At 56.4% G+C, this 20,767-nt stretch overlaps 1 protein-coding gene across 1 annotated transcript in view; it reads right to left on the bottom strand.

The window, feature by feature from the left end:
• TCF7 (transcription factor 7) overlaps positions 1-18,470 on the bottom strand; it is a 30,793-nt gene extending 12,323 nt beyond the window's left edge. The window contains 3 exon segments of the mRNA XM_042983925.1: positions 17,263-17,387; positions 17,891-17,957; positions 18,133-18,470. Of these exon segments, the coding sequence (XP_042839859.1) occupies positions 17,263-17,387; positions 17,891-17,957; positions 18,133-18,384 (444 nt within the window). The 5' untranslated portion in view covers positions 18,385-18,470.
• Positions 18,471-20,767: the final 2,297 nt, after the last annotated feature.

Genomic DNA, 20,767 nt, shown 5'->3' with positions numbered 1-20,767 from the left:
TAGGAGGCGTTGCCCGATGGTCAGAGGGCTTATCCTGTCCACCAGCCTTCCCTGGGAACTGGGGAAAAGCCTCTAATTAAACAGGAGTCTGCAGCCAAACCCCAGGAGAGATGCCAGGTAGGCAGGGGTGGGGCAGAGAACATGCCAGCAGCTAGAGGCCCTGAGGTGGCCAGGGATCCAGGGGAGGGCACTGGCTCGGCCAGTCCTTCCCACGTTTATGCATGCTGCCCCCCAGCCTCACACTCCCTGGCCCCCTGTGTCTGTGGTGGTAGCCAGGGGGAATGTCGGGCATAGGGCCCGGTGCCCCACACCCCCCTCAGCCAGTGGAACGTCCCGCTCCACGGCCTCAGCACAAGGCTGTCCCAGGGCCAGGCTGCCCAGACAAGGTGGGGTTGCCTGGGGACTAGCATGTGCATGAGGAACCTGATGACTGGAGCTCCTCTCCTGTCCTCCCTCTGATGATACCTGCCTGGCAGGCCTGGGTTGACTGTCCCCATGGGGCCCTGAGCATCTCGACTATACAACCTCACCTCTCTTATGTGAGGGTAGAGGGCCAAGGATAGACCTGGGCACTCAGGAAGTATTCGCAGCATGGTGGAATGCATCAGCAAATCAAAGACTCAACAGCAGCCCATACTCCTTGGTGAGGACACTCCAGGATCCCCTTCTTTGCCTGTGTCTGCACCCTGTCCCCCCCAAACACATAGCCAGACTGCAGCACTACAGAGCGGGGCCAGGACCCGGAGACCCTAGGGCTGGGAGGCTGTGTCTGCTATTCCTCCTGCTATTGCATTGCTTTGACTGCTCCTAGCCACTCCAACTCCCAATCTGTTGTCCCAAAGGTGACTCTCAGCCTTCCAGGACATTCTCATTAGCCCATGGCTAGAAATTCCTCTCGTTGAGTAGGCAGGAACCAGGAAAGGGGGGGGTCCAAAGGTAGGGTGGGACAGGAGGAGGGAGAAATAAGGGACTCCGGGATAGGTCTCTTCTGCTCTGAGGTTGAGCTTGGGCCCAGCTGGGCTGCCCTGCCTCACCCCCTCGCCCCCCTACTTCCTGCAGGCTCAGGTGAAAAATAAACACAGTCGGCATTTTCCCTGCAGACCGCAGCGGTCTGCTCACAGGCTGTGTGCACCCTGAGAGCCCTTGCCACCACCAGCAGAGAAACTCCCTCGCCTCTGACGGTTGACTCTGAAAACCCCCAAAAGCTTGAGCCCCACAACACTTTCCCAGTGAAGAAAGTTGCTGCTTCCTCGGGCCTCACGCCTGGGGGTGGGGGAGTGTGTGAGACCTGAATGCCCCCCCCCCCCCACCGCGCTGGCCACCTCCAGCAAGCCTCCCTGTGGCAGAGATGGTGCCAGAAGTTCCCGCCCTCCTGTTCCCCCACCCACTGACACACACACACACACACACACACACACACACACACACACACACACCCAGATTCTCTGTTGATTACAACTGGCAGACACATTCAGTCCGCTTTCATCACTGAGTGCCTGTGTGCCAGCCAAAAAAATGTTTCAGGCTGAGAGAAAAACATTTTCCAATGATAACTGAGTGGTTACCATGTCTCAGGCACAGTTCTGAACACCTTACAGAGTTTAACTCCTATGCTTTTAAACAAACCTAGGATATAGGTATATTACACCCATTTGGTAGATGAGGAAACTGAGGCACTAAGAGGTCACACAGCTTGCCCAAGATCACACAATAAGTGGCAGAGCTGGGATTCTACCTACTGTGCTACAAAGGCCTTATGGTTGGTCATGGACAAAACCTGGGGGTAGAGGGGACGGCGTGCCAGTCCTCACCCCAGTTTCCTTTCTCCAGCCTGGTTGGTCAGAGTTCCCTGAACCAGTGCCTCCCTCCCTGACCCTAAAAATGCTTCAGTGGGTTCCGGGACCCCTGGGATTGGGAGTTCTGGCCACACCACCTGCCTACCTACCTGCCAGGGCTGCTGGCAACCAAGAGCCCGCCTGGTGGCAATAGCTGGACATGGCTCCCCGGCCTTAGTGCACGTGCGCCCCACTCATCCTCGACCAGCCACCATCCAGCCACGCTGGCTTGCCCTTCTCCCGCCCTGGTGCCTAGCTCCTCTCTGCCTCAGCGCCTTTACCCACCCCTCCTCCTCCCCTCATGACTTTCCATGCTTCTTCCGGCTCCTTGCGAGCCTCACTGCTCATTCTGACCTCAGTCTAAGGGTCAGACTTGCAAACGACTGGCAGAGGATCCACAGCCCAGCAGGCAGAGGTGCCCACATGGTGCAGAGGTGGGCCTGGGGGTGCCGGAGGGCAGCACTGGCTTGTTAGTCATCTCCACCTGTCCAGGTTCCGTACTCGGCAGAGGGAAGGCCTCTGGAGTCCCTGGTGCTCCAGAACCTCTGCGTGCCCCACCCACTCATCCGCCACGGAGCCGACTGCAGTCACCCAGTTCCTGGCTCCTTGTTCCCTATGCCTGTGTTGGAGCTGGAGAGAGGCCAGTGGGGACGAGCCCACAGGAGTGGCAGATCCACACCTCAAGCCTCATGCTCATTCCTGGGCAGAAGCTGACTGGACAGAAAGGTGGGCTACTGATACAGTATAGCCTGGGCTTCAGTTCCGTGGCCCAGCGGCCCTGCACAATTCCACACACTGGCCGTGCTCAGAGCCCCCTATAGCTCTCCCTTCTCTTCCTCACACTGTCAAGAGCCAGGCTCCAGCTAGGGCCTGGCCCTAAGCATACACTCTGACCTCGATCAGTTCCTCCTGGTTCCTCTCCCAGCTCTAGGGCCCACCAGGTAGCCCCACAGCTCCCTCAGACCTGTGTGTGGAGCTAGGGACCCACTGTCCAGCACCAGTGGTTGCTTAAGTCCCAAGGAGTCTGGCCAGTTGCTGGTGGGAAGCTCCCTCAAGGCCTGGGACCTGGAAGATGAGTGTCCCAGAAGAAAGCAAGCCCCCCAAGACTTTCCAGAGGAGACTTGTCTACGTATCAACTGAGCCCGGATTTTTGGATTCCTGCAGACCCTCCCTCTACAGATACACCCCAGCAGGGCTCATGCGGTTTTATCCCCAGCCCCCGCTCTGGGCCCTAATGCCCAGGACATGGTGCTCTCCAGAGGACGGCCCGCGAGCTCCCCGCCCACAGCGTGCCGGACGCCTTGTGCCAGACACCCGCCGCAGAGCACGGAGCCGTGGCCGTTTGGTCAGCTGAGCTGGAGGCCTGGGGGGTGGCTGGGCCACACCCTTGTGGACCAGGAGGCTTGGGTCCCACCTGCCAGCACGGTGCGTTGCCATGGTTGCACAGAGCCCTGCCAGGTGCGTGTGGCCAGTCTACCAGTCGCCCGGCCTCAACATCAGATAACAGGGCCTTGCCACAGCAGAGGTGGGGACCAGAGTCCCTGCATGAGGCCTTGGCAAACCACAGGCCTGCTCTAGACCTAGCCTGGCCCCAAGGCACCCTCAGAGCTAGCTGAACCTCACCGAGCTGAGTGGCCTGGCCCACAGCCTCCAGTGGTTTCTATGCATTCGTTTACTTGCGCTTTCCTTCTTCCTCTTTGAGGTGAACGCCCCTCAGGACAGGATGTTTTTAGAGGAAAATATAAGCTTCCGGGAGCTGCTGCAGCTGAGCTGCTAGTTGATGCTACGACACACCGTATGTGGTGACTCTACAGCAGCCCTGGGGCTGGGCATCCCTGCCCCCTCAGCCCTCCCAGCCCCGGGGAGGTCTCTTAGCCAGCTCCTCTTCAGTGCCCAGCTGTTCAGGAGCCCACCGTGGGCCAAGGCAGGCCAGGACAATCTCAGAGCTCAGGCAGTAGGGAAAGCAAGGCTCTGCAGAAGGGGCACTAGAGGAGTTCAAGGATGTTTTTCCCCATAGGAGCAAAACCAACAGGCTGTGTAGGAAAGGTAGGAAGAAAAGAGCAGAGATGCTCATTTAGAGATGGCAGCCCTCACTAGGAACAGCCTGCTGTATGCCCAGCACACCGAGTTCTACTCCCTGACCAGAGTCTGACCAGTCTTCCCTTGTCACTTTAAGACACGTGCAGATCTTGCAGACGGGGAAAGGGAAGCCCAGAGAGGTTAAACAACTTGCCCAACGCCTCATGGCAAGTAGCGACAGATCTGGATTGGAATCCAGCCCTTTGGGATTCCTGGCCAGAGATCTTCACCACTCTGCAAGAGGCCTCACAGTCCAGGGGTAGTGTGCCAGCATGGAGACCACACATGTGAACCCAGTGGTCCCCAGATTCCCTTTCCCCCACTCGGTCTCCCCACGCAGACGTCCAGCCCATAGGGGCCTGGGATCTTTGACTTTGCCAGTTAACACCCCGCCAAGAAACTTTCTTGGCACAAGCCGACTAGTGGTATGGCTGTGACCTCCACCTAGCCTGTATGAAGGATGTCTTCACCCTGTCCTCACAGGAGGTGACTCAGTTTCTCAGTCATCAATGACTAAAGGAAATGTGAGAGGTCATCTCTCCACAGGGTCTGGCCTGTGCTCATCCCTCCACATGTGAAAGCAGGGGGTAAGGATAGCTGCTGGCAACTGAGGTGGCTCTCACGAGGGCCTGGCACTGCCCAGGAGGGAGAGGCCGGAGAGCCTAGGCAGAGCCCAGAAAGGCGGAGGGCGATGGTACCTCCTAGGCAGGCGGGGGTGGAGACTTGGAGATCTTGTCCCCAGCCTCAGCCCTGCATTTCTGACTCTGATGAATTCAAACCAGCTTCTGAGGAGCAAAGACAAGATGAGGTCTCTGGTCTGTACTAGCTCTCTGTACCAGCCCCAGGAGGACAGTCCTGCCCTGGGGCCATGGTCAGGAAGCTCATTTGGGTCTAACTTTTACAGCTACTGCCAATTAAGACCCTTGGGGCTCTGCCTGGACCGAATCCAGCGGTTTATCCAAAGGGAAACAAGGCACAGAGCGGAAAGGAGCTGCTGCAGGCTTCGCTGCTCACACCCAAGCCCTGCAGGCCCAGGGTCCGCACAGGGAGGGAGGCAGGGCTGCTCCACCTGCCACAGCGGCCCTCTGAAGGCAGAGCCCCCTAATGAGATTAGTTAGGGGGTTCCAAAAACCACACCAAACAGTTCTTACAGATACTCACCTGGGTGTAACAGAATAAAAACACATGGGAGACAGGGAAATACCAAATTCCGAGGGGGTGAGGAGTGGGGAGGGAGGGGATAGGGGCAGCCAAGGGGACCCAGCTGGAGCTATAAAACCCATTTTTTTCAAAAAGGAGTGCACAGATATGTTGTCTAAGAGGCAAGGGAGCATGGAGGTAAGGGCAGGAAACACATGCCTGGGTTCAAATCACTCCACCAGCACTTCTAAGGTGCACGTCTCCCCATGCCTTGGCTCCCCATCTGTAGGCCGTCCACATCTCATGGGGTTGACGTTGGGATTAAATTAATAAGGAACAAAATAAAAGAAAAAAAGACCAAGGCTTTTCAGGAAAGCCAACTTTGTGCCAGGCTGGGGCCGCGGTCCTTGACTTCCTTTGGACTCCTGCCTGATTGCTATCAGGCCAGACTGCTGAGCTCCTGACCGGCCTTCAGTGACCAGAGCCAGGGGACTGGAGGCAAAGAAGGGCGGCGATCCAAGAAAAAACTGCTCTCAAAATGCCCCGGGAGGGCTTGCCCATGGTGCGGTGTGAGACGACACAATGACAACAGACACAACACACCCCCAGGGACACCTCAGCTTCCTCAGTCAGCCCATTCCCAGTGACTCAGGGCCTAGGACACCCTCCAGCCCAACCCCACGTCACAGAGAGGAGGGCACCTGATACAGACACACCCAACAGTGAGCTCCAACCTAAGCCAGGACCAGCAATGGAAGAGGGGGTCCACCAATGGACAGTTAAGCATCATCCTGCATCCTTTTGCCAGGCATCAAACCTGATCAATCTTAACTGTTATGTGGAAACATTTTCCAGGGCAATGTTTATTCTGGAAACCCTGGGCTCCTGCTTCCAACCAAGAAACACAACCCTTTTGGTCCTAAAAGCCCTGCCTTGTCAGACATCCAAGGAGGAAAGTATCCATCCCTGACCAGGCCCAGAGCTGTGATGTCATGCCCAGGAGGGGCACTGAGGGCCAAGTCTGTCCTTGGGGTCAGAGAATCCAGCTGGATTCAGCTCCTGAACACAACAGGAGTGGGAGTACCACTCAGCTTGGAGGCCTGCAGTGCCCCCATCACCACACACTTGAGAGCAAAGGAGCACAGCAATGGGGAACATGGGCTTTGAGGTAAAATAAGACTAAGTCCAAGCCCTGATGCCAGGCACTAGCATGTTCTTAAACCTCTCTGAGCCTCAAATCCCCCATCTGTAAAATGAGAGCAGTAATAGCATCTATTTTCTCAGCTTCTTGCAAGGACCTTGATACTGGGATTGAAAGCCCCAGGCACAGACCTGGCACTCGGGAAGTTCTCAACACATACACAATTGTCGCCGTTGTTATTCTCCCAACAACTATTTACTGAGCACCTACTCTGTGTCACACCCTGTGTGGGGCACTGAGATCCCCGCAGCGAGGAGGCCAGATATGGGCCTGGCCCAGTACATCTTCCCCAGCCCTTTCTGATCCAAACCACCATCCCTGAAACCCCATCTCAACATGGCCATCACCCCTTGTGGGCTCGGCAATCCCAGCGTCGTCTGTCCCTACACCCTGTGGACTACAGTCCCCCCCAAGCCCCACCCATGGGGCTGCCCACCACAGCTGGGCGGCTCCCACCCGCACAATGCTTAAAGCTGGCCAGCACGCTGTGGGGAGGCTGCCGCAGCCTGGCACACACGAAGCAGCCGCCCTGCCTGGACCCCGGCTGTACCCAACAGAGACCTCATTGCTGCTGGCACAAATCTCTCCACAGGCTGCCTCTATGCATCCCTGAGGGCCCACCCACCCTCTGCCTGCCTGGCCACTGGGCCAGCCACAGAGCCATCTGATTTGAATGAAACTTCAAACTTAATGACTTTCATGCTGGTTATTTAAAACGCAATGTAATTTTCTTAAACACCCTATTATTTCCTTTGATAGCTACAAAGCTTCCCCCAATCCCATAAGCATGTTTATTTTTAGGGAAAAGAGTGGTTTGCAGTTGGTCATAGAGACCATAGGGAGAGGGAACCCACAGAAAGCAGGGCAAAGAGTCAACCATAGCAGCCTGGAGATCTACAGCCATCCTGCCTTCCTGCTGGGGTTGGCTCTCCACAGACACTACAGGGCCCTGGGTAGGCCCCTGACCTCCAAAATGCCAGCACATCAGCCAGCAGCCCTCCTGTCCACCACCTAACAGTGGCCAAGTCTGCCTTCCCGTGCTCCCCCTGCATGGGGCCCAGTGTTCTCATCTGTAAGACGGTTCTGCTGGCTTCCCAATGAGCCTCCCGCAGCCATTCCAGGCATGTGACAGGACTAGGAAAGGGGTCCCGGGGCCACCAACACAACCTCAGCTGCCTCCCTCCTGGCTCCTCCAGACATTCTGCCCCGGGTAAAGCCTCAGGGCCTAAAGCTTTGACCAGCTGGATCAGATCTGTGCCCAGATAAAGTGGCCCCAGGCAGTAGCTGCCCACACTGGGAGGGTGGGTGGGTGTGGCCCTGCCAGTCGGGGCTCCCTGGCAAGGAAGACAGCCCGGTGGTGGGTGTGCGTGCAGAGGTCAGCTGAGCCCCACCAATGCGGGGCGTCCTCTGGGAGTGGCTATTTTTAGATCCTAGGCTTTCATGTGGCCAAATGATGTAGAGTTTACAAAGCATCGGTAATGCGTTTCAGATGGCGGCCCAGCAGATCGGGAGGCTGGGCCTCTGCCACCAGAGCCAGGTCAGAGTTAGTCAGAATGCCTTCAGCCTGAACTCCCATCACCTGTCCCTCTGTCCCTCCCAACCTTCTTGCCTGATGGGGAAGCTGGCCCTGGAGCAGTCCTGGCAATGCCCAGCAAGCCCCACCTGATGCCCACCTGAGCAGCAAGTGTCTCCAGCCAACACTTATCTGAATGTCAGCAATCCTTCATGGCCAGGGATCCCCACTCCTGACTGAGAGAAGGAAACTGAGACCTAGAGAGATTAACAGATTTGTTGGAGATCACACACCAAGGAGAAAAGTTGGGCCTGCCTTCTGGCTTCCCTGCCCATCACAGTTCCCTGCCCTCACGGGCTAACTGGGCTTTCTGGGAGGGGGGAATCTGTCAGCCCCATGTGGGCCAGCCCGGATATGGTGGGCTGGGGCAGCTTAACTACGCAAACCCCCAAAGCTCACTGTTCTTGGGGCAGGCCACGTCCTGCCTGTCCACGCCTCAGCCACACACTCGTCATTGAGAAGAAGATAGTGTAGGGCCCAGACAACTTTCCTGTCTCTGGACAGAGAAACAACTGGTTGTTTTAATGGGAGGGGTGAGGGGTAAGGCAAGCTTACTTGGCAGAACGTCTGCTTCCTCTGCCCTGCAGGGAACTCTGGCTGTGGATCGGCCGTGATGCCCATCTTCCTCAGGGCGGTAAAGCCGTGTGTACTGGCAAAGCCCAGGCAGTCGACCTCCGTGGGACAAACTCCCATGGGCAGCTTCCCCACAGGAGAGGGCCAGACTCACACCCATCTTGGCTCTGCATCTGGCCATGACCCCTACCCAGCAGGGACCATCCCTCACATATGAGGGGACTGTGCCAAGGGGAGCCCAAGGTTCTAGCAGCACCAGGAAACAACGCTATGACCAAGACAAACCCACCCAGGCTGCAGTTCAGAGACTTTGTGTATGCTAAGGCTGGTGTGGGCCACATTTTTTTAGGGAGGGAGGTGATGACAGGTCCAAACCCCAGGCTTCGTGGACCTGTAAACAGGCATCAAACTGCCTGAAGGAAGAAGCTAACAATGTCCTGGATTCTCAGAGACCCTCCCTAGACTGCTGGGGCCTTACAGTCTTGCTAAAGACGATGCTGGTCGGGGCGCCTGGGTGGCTTGGTCGGTTAAGCGTCCAACTTCGGCTCAGGTCATGATCTCACGGTCTGTGAGTTCGAGCCCCGCGTCGGGCTCTGTGCTGACAGCTCAGAGCCTGGAGCCTGTTTCAGATTCTGTGTCTCCCTCTCTCTCTGCCCCTCCCCTGTTCATGCTCTGTCTCTCTCTGTCTCAAAAATAAATAAACGTTAAAAAAAATTTTTTTAAAGATGATGCTGGTAAGAGGCACTCTCTACATTGTGGCTACATCACCAATGTGCTGAGGGACCTGACCTCTGGGGTTCAGTTCCTCTCAGTAAACAGGGGGCCAAGACCCTGGACCCACGACTCTAGACAGAGACTGAAAGACAAATGAAATAACATGAAAATGGAAACTTCCACCCCTGAGTCTCTGTTGCCTTGCATGTGCCAGCATGCTGGGTCTCCCTTGCCCAAAGCCCACCCCCTGCCTTGGCCTTGCTCGCACTCCGCCTATCAGCTCTGGGCCTCCCAGCATCCACACTGCCCCAGCTGCTAGCTCTGCCTGCCTCCCCCTCCATGCCCAACTCAAACCATGCGCCAATGGTCACCACCTGGCTCTTCATTCTGCCAACACACGCATGTGCCTACCAGCCACTCCTAGGCTCTGGGACCAGAGCTGCCTGCATATCAAGGTCACCTGCTGGGTCCTCCCTGCTGGCTCTTCTCCAGCCTCACCTTGTAGTCTTCACAGACCCTGGGCTTTGGGCCACCCTTCCAATGACCAAGAACATACTGATTCCTGATCTGCTCTGCTCTGACCCTGCCCCGCAGAGCGTTCTCTCACTTCACCTATGCAGGTCCCGGCCAGCTGCAACCGTGACCTCTCAAAAAGCCTTCCGGGTTACCCACCACTGGCCTCTCCCTCCTCACTGCCCTTCATCCAACTTGGGCAGAACCTCAAAGCCAGCTGTGAATGCCCCGGAGGGCATCTCTACCTCATTGGGACTGAGATCCTCTGGGAGGGTAGAGACTGCCACCCCTCTTGCTAAGCCAAGGCCAAGCATGCAGGGGCCCAGAAACTCCAGTAGGGGTCTGGAACCAGGGTTCTAGATACAGCAGGCACTCTGTCACCAGCCAGCTGAGGCCATGAGGCCAGAAAGGCTGGACAGCTGTGCTCCACATTGCTGCAGGGGGGCTGGCTGCTGAGCTGAGGAAGAGCAAACGTGGGGGCTTCAGAAGTGCTCCACCCACCCGGCACGGCACCCTCTGCAAGAGCTGTTCACTCCAGTGCTTGCACTGACAACATCTGCCACATAGCAGGAACCCATATACAGTGAGTGCCTCCTTCCATGCCCCAGGAACCCAAGGAGGTCAGAACCCTCATTCTCCTCATTTCTAGATGGGGAAACTCAGCCTCCCGGCGGTTAAGTAACTTACTCAGGGCCTCTCGGCCAAAGAGTGGCAGATACGGTGTTCGAGGGTGGAACTTCCAGACAATGCCCTCCCTCTCCATGTCTCTAATTGGCCTTGGATAGATCTCTTCCCTGACCTGGCCTTCCTGTCCCCACCAGTAGAAGGAGAGTAGTAACCCAAAGATCTGTGCACTATACCGTTGGGGAAGGGGGAGCCCTGTGACCTGATAAAACACCTGTTTCCTCCACCAGAGTCTTGTTTGTACACAGCGGCAGGAAGCAGCCAGTCACAAGGCATGAGAGAGTGTGACTATGGCTTCAGGATCACAGCTGCCTGAGGAGGCTCACAGGGAGGCGGTGGCATCCCCCTATCCCTTCATGCAGCTGTACCCACCCTAATCCAGCCTGACCTCCGCAGGCATTTGACTTGCAACCAGGGCCCCTGCAGCCCCTTCTCAGAGCTCAGCTAAACCGCTTTTCCTGCACAGACAAGGGGTGGGGTATGGTCTTGTGAGACCAAGAGGCCACGAGCTGCTAGTCTCAGGGAAGGTACCACCAAGCCCTCCCCTCTTCAACCCCACTCACACCTGTCTTGGGGCACGTGGGGAGGTAGGCAGAGCTGGTAGGAACATCCCCATTTGTTGGCTATGGAAACTGGCGTGGTGAGACCCAGGTACAGTGGGATGAAGAATTCCTGGGCCTAGGTTGGTCACCTAGGGTTGGGTCAGTCCCTACGCCCCGCTGAGCTAGAGGAGTGGGCAGGCAGTCTTCTAACTCCAGCCCCTGGGGATAGAGTGGGGCGAGAGTCTCTGGGATGAGCCTCCTTGGTGCTGCTGTCTTGGACCTGAAAGGCAGCAAAAGGGCGCCCTGAAGGTAGTCGCACCTTGGGTGCGACTGCAGATTTTCCAAACACCACAGCCAATACCACACAGCCTTCCAAGTCAGGAAGGAATGCAAGTCAAAAGAACTCTGAAGTCCCACTGCCCACCATGAACCTATTAAACGAACAACAACAAAGAAGAAACTCCATGTTGGGGTTTGCACACTTAGGCACTGCAAGGAACAAGCTGCAAACTGGGGTACAGAGAGAGGAGCAAAATGCTATGGTTCTTGCTACATTTTTTTTTTTTAAGATTTTATTTTTTTATGTAATCTCTACCCCCAGGGTGGGACTCGAACTCACAACCCTGAGATCAAGAGTTGCATGCTTTACCAACTGAGCCAGCCAGGTGCCCCTGATTCCTCTTCCTTTTTGACCCCATAACTCTCTTGAAATGTACTGCTCTAGGAAAAAAATCAAAAAATAACTAAGAAATGATTTGTACACATCATCGTTCCTGCTGTAATGAAGGCAAGCTCTGAGCAAACTATAAGCTACAGGAGGGATGACACAGATGCTATATGTGGGCACCGTCTGAGGGCCTGCAAACATGCACCCCCACACCAGGGGAAAGGGAAACACTGGGTCAAGACATGAGGGGGAGCATGCAGGGCTGACCGTGTGAGAAAAGGTCTGAGCGAGGCATGGAGGCTAAGAAACAAATGGGTCTTTTCCCTATTTTTCTGACAAAACAGCTTAAGCCCCAGACATCTTACATAAAGGGCTTTCACATGGCTGTGGGAGGGGGGACCTCTTTCAGATAAATCTCTAGAGGTGGCAGGAGAGGATCTCAGGACAGAGTGAGTAGTGAGAGCTCCCATCCCGGCTCCAAGAATGGTACTTCCCCTCCCAAGAATCCCTAGATGAGGTAGGGCAGCAAGCAATGGGCCTGTATACCTAAGTCCCCGCCCCAGAGCCGGCCCCCAGGGTTCAGACTCCTGGAGCTTTGTGGCCCAAAGTAGAGATACGGCCCTCCAGACATGAGTCTATGTCCGGCCTACCAGTGAGCCACCACTAACCCAGAGGAGCCAGGAGAGCAAGAAGGGACCGCTCACAACCAAACCGCTACCTCTCAAGCCCCGGACACACTGGCACCTTCATGGGCACTTCCCTGGCACTGCTGCTTCCAGTCTACACTCCAACTCTGGGAAGAGGACTCGCCACCCCCATTGTGCAAATGAGGAAACTAAGGCTGAGAGATACTTTTGGCAGATGGGCTGCCTTTGGTCTAAGCATAACTAGCGAGTACATCATAAAGCAATGCCAACCACCACGGCCTGAAGACCTGCCAAGGTGGGCAAGGCAGCTGATGCCTGGGAGGATGAGAGAGGTCTCACCTGGATATTCACAGGGGGTGTCTCTGGTAAAGTGATATTTGAATTAGGCCCCAAATGAGGAATGAGGAGGTGGCAGCTACATGAGAGCTAGGGAAGAGAGTTCCAAGCTGAGGAAACAAGTGCAAAGGTCCTGAGGTGGGAAAGAACCTGACGGGTATAAAACAGGCCAGGACAGGGGCGCCTGGGTGGCTCAGTCGGTTAAGCGCCCGACTTCGGCTCAGGTCACGATCTCGCGGTATGTGAGTTCGAGCCCCGCGTCGGGCTCTGTGCTGACTGCTCAGAGCCTGGAGCCTGTTTCAGATTCTGTGTCTCCCTCTCTCTCTGACCCTCCCCCGTTCACGCTCTGTCTCTCTCTGTCTCAAAAATAAATAAACGTTAAAAAAAAAATTTAAAAAAAAATAAAATAAAATAAAACAGGCCAGGACACTAAAGCTATCTATGGAGATAGAGTATGGCGATGAGAAGGAGGGGCTGTCAGCAGAGGCCGACCACCCAGGCACTCAGGCTGTGGTGTGAGGTTTGGATTTTACTCCAAGAGCAATGGGAAGCCACTACAGGGTCTCATCAGGCAAGAAATGAGATCTGATTGATGCCTGGCTGCTATGTGGAACCTGGACTGGGGGTGAGGGCATGGGTTCAGGTGGGGGCCAAGGTCGAGGCAGAGAGAGGCTGGAAGCAGCCATTACCGCCTTCTGGGTGAGTGACGGCGACAGTATGGGTTTTAGGGTGGCAACTGAGGTAGAGAAGTGGGAGATCTGGCATGTTTGGAAGGGAGCCCAAGTACCCTGTCCTTATCTGGTGGCCAACTCTGCACCTTCAGAAAGCTGCCCGGCAGATCCTTCTCCACAGCCCACCGCCCACGTCAGGGCCGGCTCCACCCAAGATGCCCCAGCAGGGCCTTCTGAGACAGCACTCCTCTGACCAGGGCCTGGTTCCAGTCTGTTCATCTGTCTCTTCTACTCAGTGAGGCATTCCCAGAGACAGAAAGGCTGGCTGTGACCTATGTGGTGCCCAGCCTGGTGCCAGACTCCTCCTAACAGGCTTCACTCCAATCCGGGCTGGTGATCAACCATCACTAACCCTCCCCAGCAAGGCCCACTGGCTCCCTCTCTCTGAGGCTATAGAGGGCTGGCTGAGTGTATCTCTGCAGAGCTTCACTGGACATAGTGGCCATGGGTCAGCAGCACTTCCTTCCCCTGCTCAAGTCTTGCTCAAACCTGCACCTCCTAATCCCCCCAGGGCTCATTAGCACAGCTTTCATCTAACCCCAAACCCTGGAGTCCAGAAATGTGAGCTCCACGGTCAGGAGTCCAAGCAAGAGTCCACTGCCTCCACTGGGCTCCCCAACATTGGAACGGATGCCTGACCCCTGGCTTGGGGCATGCACAGACACCAGGATGGCCGTGGAGGTCAGGCACAGGGGAACAGCCCCCAGTCCCTGCAAGAGCCAAAAGGCTCAGCTGTTTTTTTGTTTTTTCAATTGACATCCAATTTGTATATCATAAAATTCAGCGTTTTAAAGTATACAGTTCAGTGGCTTTTAGCATATTCACAAGGTTGTATAACTTGCACCACTATCTAATTCCAGAACACATTCATTACCTCAAAGAGAAACGCTATAGCCATTAGCGGCCACTCCCCATTCCCCCCTTTCCTCAGTCCCTAGCAACCACTCATCTATGTTCCATCTCTATACATTTGCCTATTCTGGACACTTCACCTAAATGGCAAAAGGCTCAGCAATCTTCCAGGCCCAAGACTCCAAGTGGAGCCATGGAAGGGGCCACAAGAACAACGGGGCTTCCTATCCTTTTTGAGAAGAGGATTTGCACCAGACTGGCAGTCACGCACATTCAAGAATCTGAGTTTCCCTAGGGAGCGAAGCCTTACTCATCCCAGAATTCCCTTAAAGCCAGGCCCAGAGTTGGCCCTCCCACTTCCCCCTCCCAATCTCAGAGCAGAACAAAGCCAACAAAACAAAAACAAGCCGTGGCTACTGGTCTAGGCCAGGATCTGTCTACAAGCCTACATTAGATGCCTGCCAAACATCAGCCATGAAATAAACTTTGACCAATTCTCCTTTCCCAAAAGGAGAATTCACAAGAATTCACAAGAAGCCATGTACTAAAAAGAAGCACCCTTTTAGGTAAAAGATCCCCCTCTCCCCACTGGCAGTTGGCTGTGAGGTGGTCATTTGGTCCATCGCTCCTGGCAAGGTTTGAGTCTGCATGCTTTGAGGCATCCCACATGGTAGCTACTCACTCATGCGCAGAGGACGACCCCGGCATGGGCTCTTCCCACTGTCTGGGGAGGTTAAGCAACTGGCCTTAAAAGCTCTTTGGCACAACTGGTGACCACCTGGATTCCCTCAGAGGGGGCAAAGCTGGGAGGGGGCCTAGTTCTAAGGCTCAAGGGCAGGGGCTGGGCAGCGTGTCATCTGTCCCATGGGCTCAGGAAAGCAGAGCTTGGGAAGAAACCTCCCAAGGCAGTTCTTCCTCAGGGCCCCTACAATGGACTCCTGCCCCACTGTAAGGGTATCTTTTCTGATAAATGTGTTCCCAAAACATGGAGTCAATCAATTTTGCTTTTAAAACCAGCCCTAATTTAAATGTCCAACAACTTTTTGGGTAACACCAACAATTACTTCTATTTGCTATTCATTTTTAACTATCAGGTTTGCTTAAAAGAGGCTCCTCCCTTGTATTCATGTACATCTTCCTCACCCAGTGTGACCCCAACTTAGGCCCATGCCTCTGTCCTTGTTCCCAGCCCCATGGAACAGCTGATACCAGCACAAAGAAAGTCATCTCCAGACCTTGTCTTCCTCCTCCCGTGTTCCCGGAAGCCAGGCAGTGGGAGGCTGAGCTGGGTGGGGAGGAGGACAAGGGGACTTACCTCTACACGAGAGGGTATAACACACAGAAAAGCATCTGCTATAGCTAAAGAAAGATGCCGAGGTTGAAAAAACAAATGACCCAGGCTAGGGGAAGAGTGATGTGCCTGCTTCAGCAGCCCCCTCTCCCCGCCCCCCCCCACCAAGAATCCTGATTGCTGGAGTTGGCCATCCGTCCGCCTACACTCTGACCAGTGTGAGCTAAAGGAGACCAAATGGTCCCATCACCACACCCTTACAGAGAAGGGGGCCCTCCCACTCTGGGGTCTCTTGCACTCACGCAGGCCATGAAAGGAACACAGAAATCCAACCGCCTTCCTGAAGCACTGTGGAATCACAAGAGGCTGGAGGGCAGCCTGCCCTCCTAGGACTGTTCTTGGTCTTAGGTCTTTTGTCTAGTCATGGTTGTCACAGTGACCACAGCGCCCTGTCCAAGCAATTCACCTGCCGGTGGTTTGGCAGTGCTGTGTTATGTCAAGTTGGCCCCAAAACCTAAGAGTTTACCTGTTGTAGGAGACCCAAAAAGAATCTATGTTAAGCATCTGCTGGTGCAGGGTGGAGGTCTCTAGGAAGAGGTGTTGCCTGAGATGGTGAGGTCAAAGGGCAACCGCCTCCCTCACAGACGTGAAGGAAGCAAACACCTCAGAGACGGAGCCACCCTAGAGCAGAGAGACCATTCAACCATCACGCTCCTTCTGCATTTGAGAAAATGGTGAGTCCAAGGGCCAAGGAGCTCATTTCTAGAGTCAACAGTTTACCAGGTTTTCCATTCTGGGTTTCTGGGGAGAAGAATCTGTCTTCTCACCTCCCACCGGCTCTGGCATCAAAACAGCTTTCAGAACCAACTCTCCTCACTTCTGATCTGAAATGGCCCAGCAGTCACCCTCCTCCCTCAGGGTGACCCCCACTAGCCATGTGAGCCTCCTACCTGCCGGCCCCTCCTGCACGAGGCCTCCACTTGCAGCCCCAAGCCCCCAAACATTTAGTGTACTGTAGGACCTCTAATCTCACCCCTGATTTAGGCCAGCTGAGGACAGTCTGAAACACTAATCTCAATTTTTTTTTTTTTTTTTTAAGTGCAGCTGTACTGCTCCAATGCACTCAGAATAGGCTCTTCTACCTTTCAGGTCATCTGTACCAATGAGGCAGAAAAGCATGGTTTGTAACGATCATGGAATCTTTCAAAGCGCTTAAATATATTTAATTAGCAAAATCATTCAACAGGTCCCTTACCCACACCACTGATTTGAAACACCTCTGCAGGCCCTTCCTGGTGCATAGGAAAGCAAACCAGCCTCATAAAAACCTACTTTCTACACATTGCATTTGTGGTCTTTCTCTGGCAATAGTGCATTCATGGCAAGAAGGACAGAGCGAGTTGAGTCTGTTTGTCCTGCACAGCCGGGAGCTCTGAAGCACACCAGCATTTCTGCCCATTCCTCCAAACACCCAGGCTTGGGGCTCAGGCTCCGGGAAAAGGCCAACTGCAAAGCTCACAGTTCAGACCACACCAGAACACCAGCACCTCAGGAGGGGAGGGAATGGTGTCAGCTCAAAAATTCTCGGAAAAGACTCTACCCTGGCATTACCTAGCATCAGGACAGGGCCTGCACCTGCTTGTGAGCAAGCTGGGAGGACAAAGGCCAACAGCTGGAGGGAAGGGGGTGCCTAGGGCGGTCTCTCCTTCCTTCAGCAAAGTTCTCCTGCTTCCCATCCCACTGGGTGTATATGGGAAAAGACACCAGAAAAGAGTTCTCACTTATCTATTTTGTTCTAGGCACAAGACACTTGTTGCCCATGCCTCACCTACCTGGTCAAGGAGGTAGCAGGCACAAGGCCTGCGGGATGCCGGGGCCACTTACCAGTGGGGGCTGCGGCTGGGGGTGCTGCCCTGCTCCCGAAGGGGGTGGGTAGTGCATGAGCAGATTGAAGGCCGAGTAGACGGTGTCTTTGTACATGCCGCTGGCGCACTCCGGGGCCTTCAGGCCTGGAAAAACCACAGCTGGGTCAGACGCGCCCGCCGGGGCTGTCAGGGCCGGAGGGGTCTGCTCTCCAGAGTAAGAATTGCCGAGGGGTCCCGTTCAAGTGGGACTTGAGAAAAAAAGCGCCGGGAGTGCCTCGGTACCGAGTTCCGACGAAGGACCCCGCGTCCAGGCCTCCCCTGGGCGGCCCCTACTTGACCCCCAGCCCGCCCGCCGGCCAAGGAACCTGGGCCAACGCTTTCTCCTCAAGACTGGGGATTAGTCAGTCACCTGGGCAGGAGGGGAGGCGGAGATGGCGGGGGTCTGTTTACTCCTATAAAGGTCAGGGCACCGGAAGTGACTCGAGCCCGGCGGCGCCCGGGAAACCCGCCCCCACCCCACCCCCCGGTTTTGCCGCCTCCTTTAGTTGCCGTGCGGGGTGCACCCCCCCCCGCCACCCTCGTCCTCCGTGCCACCCCCTTTCCCACCGGGGCCTTAGCGGCTGGAGGGGAACCGAGCGGTAACTCACCGTCTTCCAGAGACTCTGGAAGTTTGTCGGGGAAAAGTCTCTGCGAAGCGTGTTCCCGCCCGAGAGCCTGCGGGGAGATCCAGAGGGGGCGTGAGGGGCGTGAGGGGCGCGGGGCTCGCGGCCCGGGGCAGGAGGGGTCTGAGGGATGGGTACCCCAGGGGACCGGGAGGGCGGGGCGGGGCCAGCAGGGCACGGGGGGGCGGCTGGCGAGCGAGAGGCGCAGGGCGAGGGCCGGCGCTCACCTCGGCCCCGACCTCCGCCTCGCCGCGGGCCCCGGCACCGGCCCCAGGGACCCCCGCGCCGCCCGCCGCGCCCTCGGACTCATTGACCAGCGACGACTTGAGCTCGGCCAGGTCGCGCTCGGGGCCCGCGGCGCTGTCGCGGCTCTTGTCGTCCTGCTCCTCGCCCTCGTCCTGGAAGGCCAGCAGCTCGTCGGGCGCGCCGAGGTCGTCGCCCCCGCCCGCGCCGCCCCCGCCCGAGTCCAACTGCGGCATGGTGCGCTCCGCCCGCGGGGGCGCGGGGCGCGGGAGTGCGGGGCGCGGAGCCGGCCCGGCAGGCGGCGAGCCCGGAGTCCGGACCTCCGAGCCCGAAGCGCGGCGGGCGGAGCGCGGGCTGACTCCGCCTGGGCGGGCTGCGGGCGCGGGGCGCGGGCGCCAGGCTGAGCGGCTCCGGGAGCTGGCGGGTCCGAACATCAAAGGCGCCGCCGGCTCAGTGCGGGGGGCGGGGCGGGGACGCCGGGGGCGGGCCCGGCCGGGGGCGTGGCCATCCGCCCCGCCCCTCCTCTCCTCGGAGAGGCCGGGACGCGACCGGCGCGCGCAATCTTAAAGGGCTAGCTCTCGCGGGCGTAGCTGTGAGGCGTCCGACAGGCTTCACCCTTCTGAAACGCGGGGACCCTGAACGAGACTCTTGACCTTGCTTCCTCACCTACAATATGGGATTCCCCGCTCTGCGCCCAGGTTTCTCCACCTAGGCCGTGGGGGTGACCTGGAACGCAAGCCAAGGTGTGAATTGCGTCGGCCAGTACGTCAAGGGCTTGAAAATGGGGACTTCTAGAGGTTGAAGGCTGTTCGAAGCTGTTCTCCAACACCGGCTGGCAGGGTTAAGGTTCCTCAAAGTCCCATTCTCTGCCCTATTCTGCAACCCTAAACCAATCTGGCACTTCCTTCCAGGCTGCCCACATACAGTGCGAACACAAGCATTATGCCCCTCACACGTTTACTGAGCGCCTGTTGCATGCGGTGCTAATGCATTACACCCTGTGACGTGCTTCTCAGCCCTGTGGCATCTCTGAGGCGTGGAACAGCCAAGAGGACGAGGAGGAAGGATCCCCCAAACCCGGTGCCGATCTTTCAGCCCCCCACCCCTCCCTCCCTCCAAACTAAGTTCCACGCCTAGAATCTGCAGCGCAGGGATGCGAGGCATTGGGCAGCCACGTGGGCCGCGGGATTCCGACGAGGGGTGGGTCGTCCGAAGCAACTCAACACGGGAAGTCGTATTCCCATGGGGCCAATTGACCCCGAGCCTGACGCAGGCGGACTCTCGCAAGATCCAAGCAGCAGGCTCTATTAGAGCCAGAGGAGCGCGGGAACGTGTGCCGGCTTCCATCGCATCTACAAGGCACCCGGGGTCATGTCCACTCGGGCCTCCACAGGACGCTTGGCCTTGGCTCGGCCACTGTATCTGGTTAAAACATAGATCCTTTAGGATCGTTGTGCAGTGAACCGCAGCCCCCAGCAGGTTTCTGAGTTGGATTCAGTGTCGACTTTCCCACCTCTCCCGAGGGCACAGGGGCAGAGAGTATTAGGGAGGGACGGTGTCTTGGACGCCTCTCCCGCTCAGAGCCCCACAAGACCCCTGGCAGCAGCGCAAAGCGGGGCCGGAAGAGGGCCGCCCCGCCCCTCCCGGTCCAGGCCCAGCCTGGCTGGCTGCGGATCAAAGAGCCAGGGCCGTCCTTTTCGGCGTTCAGATTCTATCTGCGCCCGCTCAGCGGGGCGGCTCGGCCTCCTACCTCACGACTGGAGTGCCCACTTTTCCTCCCTTCCGGGAGTTGGGGGCTGGGGGTTCCTAGTGCTCAGTTTGGCGACGGAGATGTGGAGAAGGTCCTGCCCATTATGTTCCCCCAGTCTCCGTTTCTGGATATGAGCTTGCTACTGTCTCACGTTGTCCCCATTGGGCGGTGGGGGTTGGGGGGAGGCTCCAGCAAGTCTTAGCCCAGTAGGGAGGGGAAAGGGTACAGGAGGAGGGGCCCATGCCCCCCCCCTCCCCCCACTTCAGCTTCTGAGATTATAGGATCTGGCTTGGATGAGCCTCCTTTGGGAAAGCTGTATGGGAAGATGAATCTGCCCAACTCAAAGGCTTTGGGGGTCCTCTTGCGTTTGAGAGTGATCCCAGCTTAGCAGGAGCCTCCTCCAGGACAAAAAGGTCCCCAGACCCATGAGTGAACATAGAACAGTGGGGGTTGTTATCTCCAGTCCATGGAGAAAGGAGAGAAGTCAGGGCAACAGTGAGGTGGTTTGTTTTTCTCAATAAGGCTGAATTTTTTCAGCTTAAAGTATTAACTTTTAATCAGAGATTATGGATTTTCTGCTTTCTTGGTGTAAAAAACAGCTTTTCTTTGCTAAAATAATTGTGAAAATTGATTTTTTAAAATGTTCTTATTTGGCAAAAGAAATACTTGGCCGTTCTATTCGCTCCCCCACCCCAGATCTCTTTGGACATTTTATAGAGCTGTGAAATCCCAAAGTCTGGGAACCACTGCTGTACAAGGTCATGGCTTTAACCTCTTGCCCTGTGGTGTGGAACCAGGGGAGGAGGCAGGAGAGCGGGGAGAATAGGGAAGTGAGGAGGAGAAGTAAGGCAGGGACAAACCAGCTGAGT

Source organism: Panthera tigris, chromosome A1, assembly GCF_018350195.1.
Source record: "Panthera tigris isolate Pti1 chromosome A1, P.tigris_Pti1_mat1.1, whole genome shotgun sequence".
NCBI classification, from domain to species: domain Eukaryota; kingdom Metazoa; phylum Chordata; class Mammalia; order Carnivora; family Felidae; genus Panthera; species Panthera tigris.
Note: the sequence above shows the minus strand (reverse complement) of the source record. Positions and strands in the feature narration are given on the sequence as shown.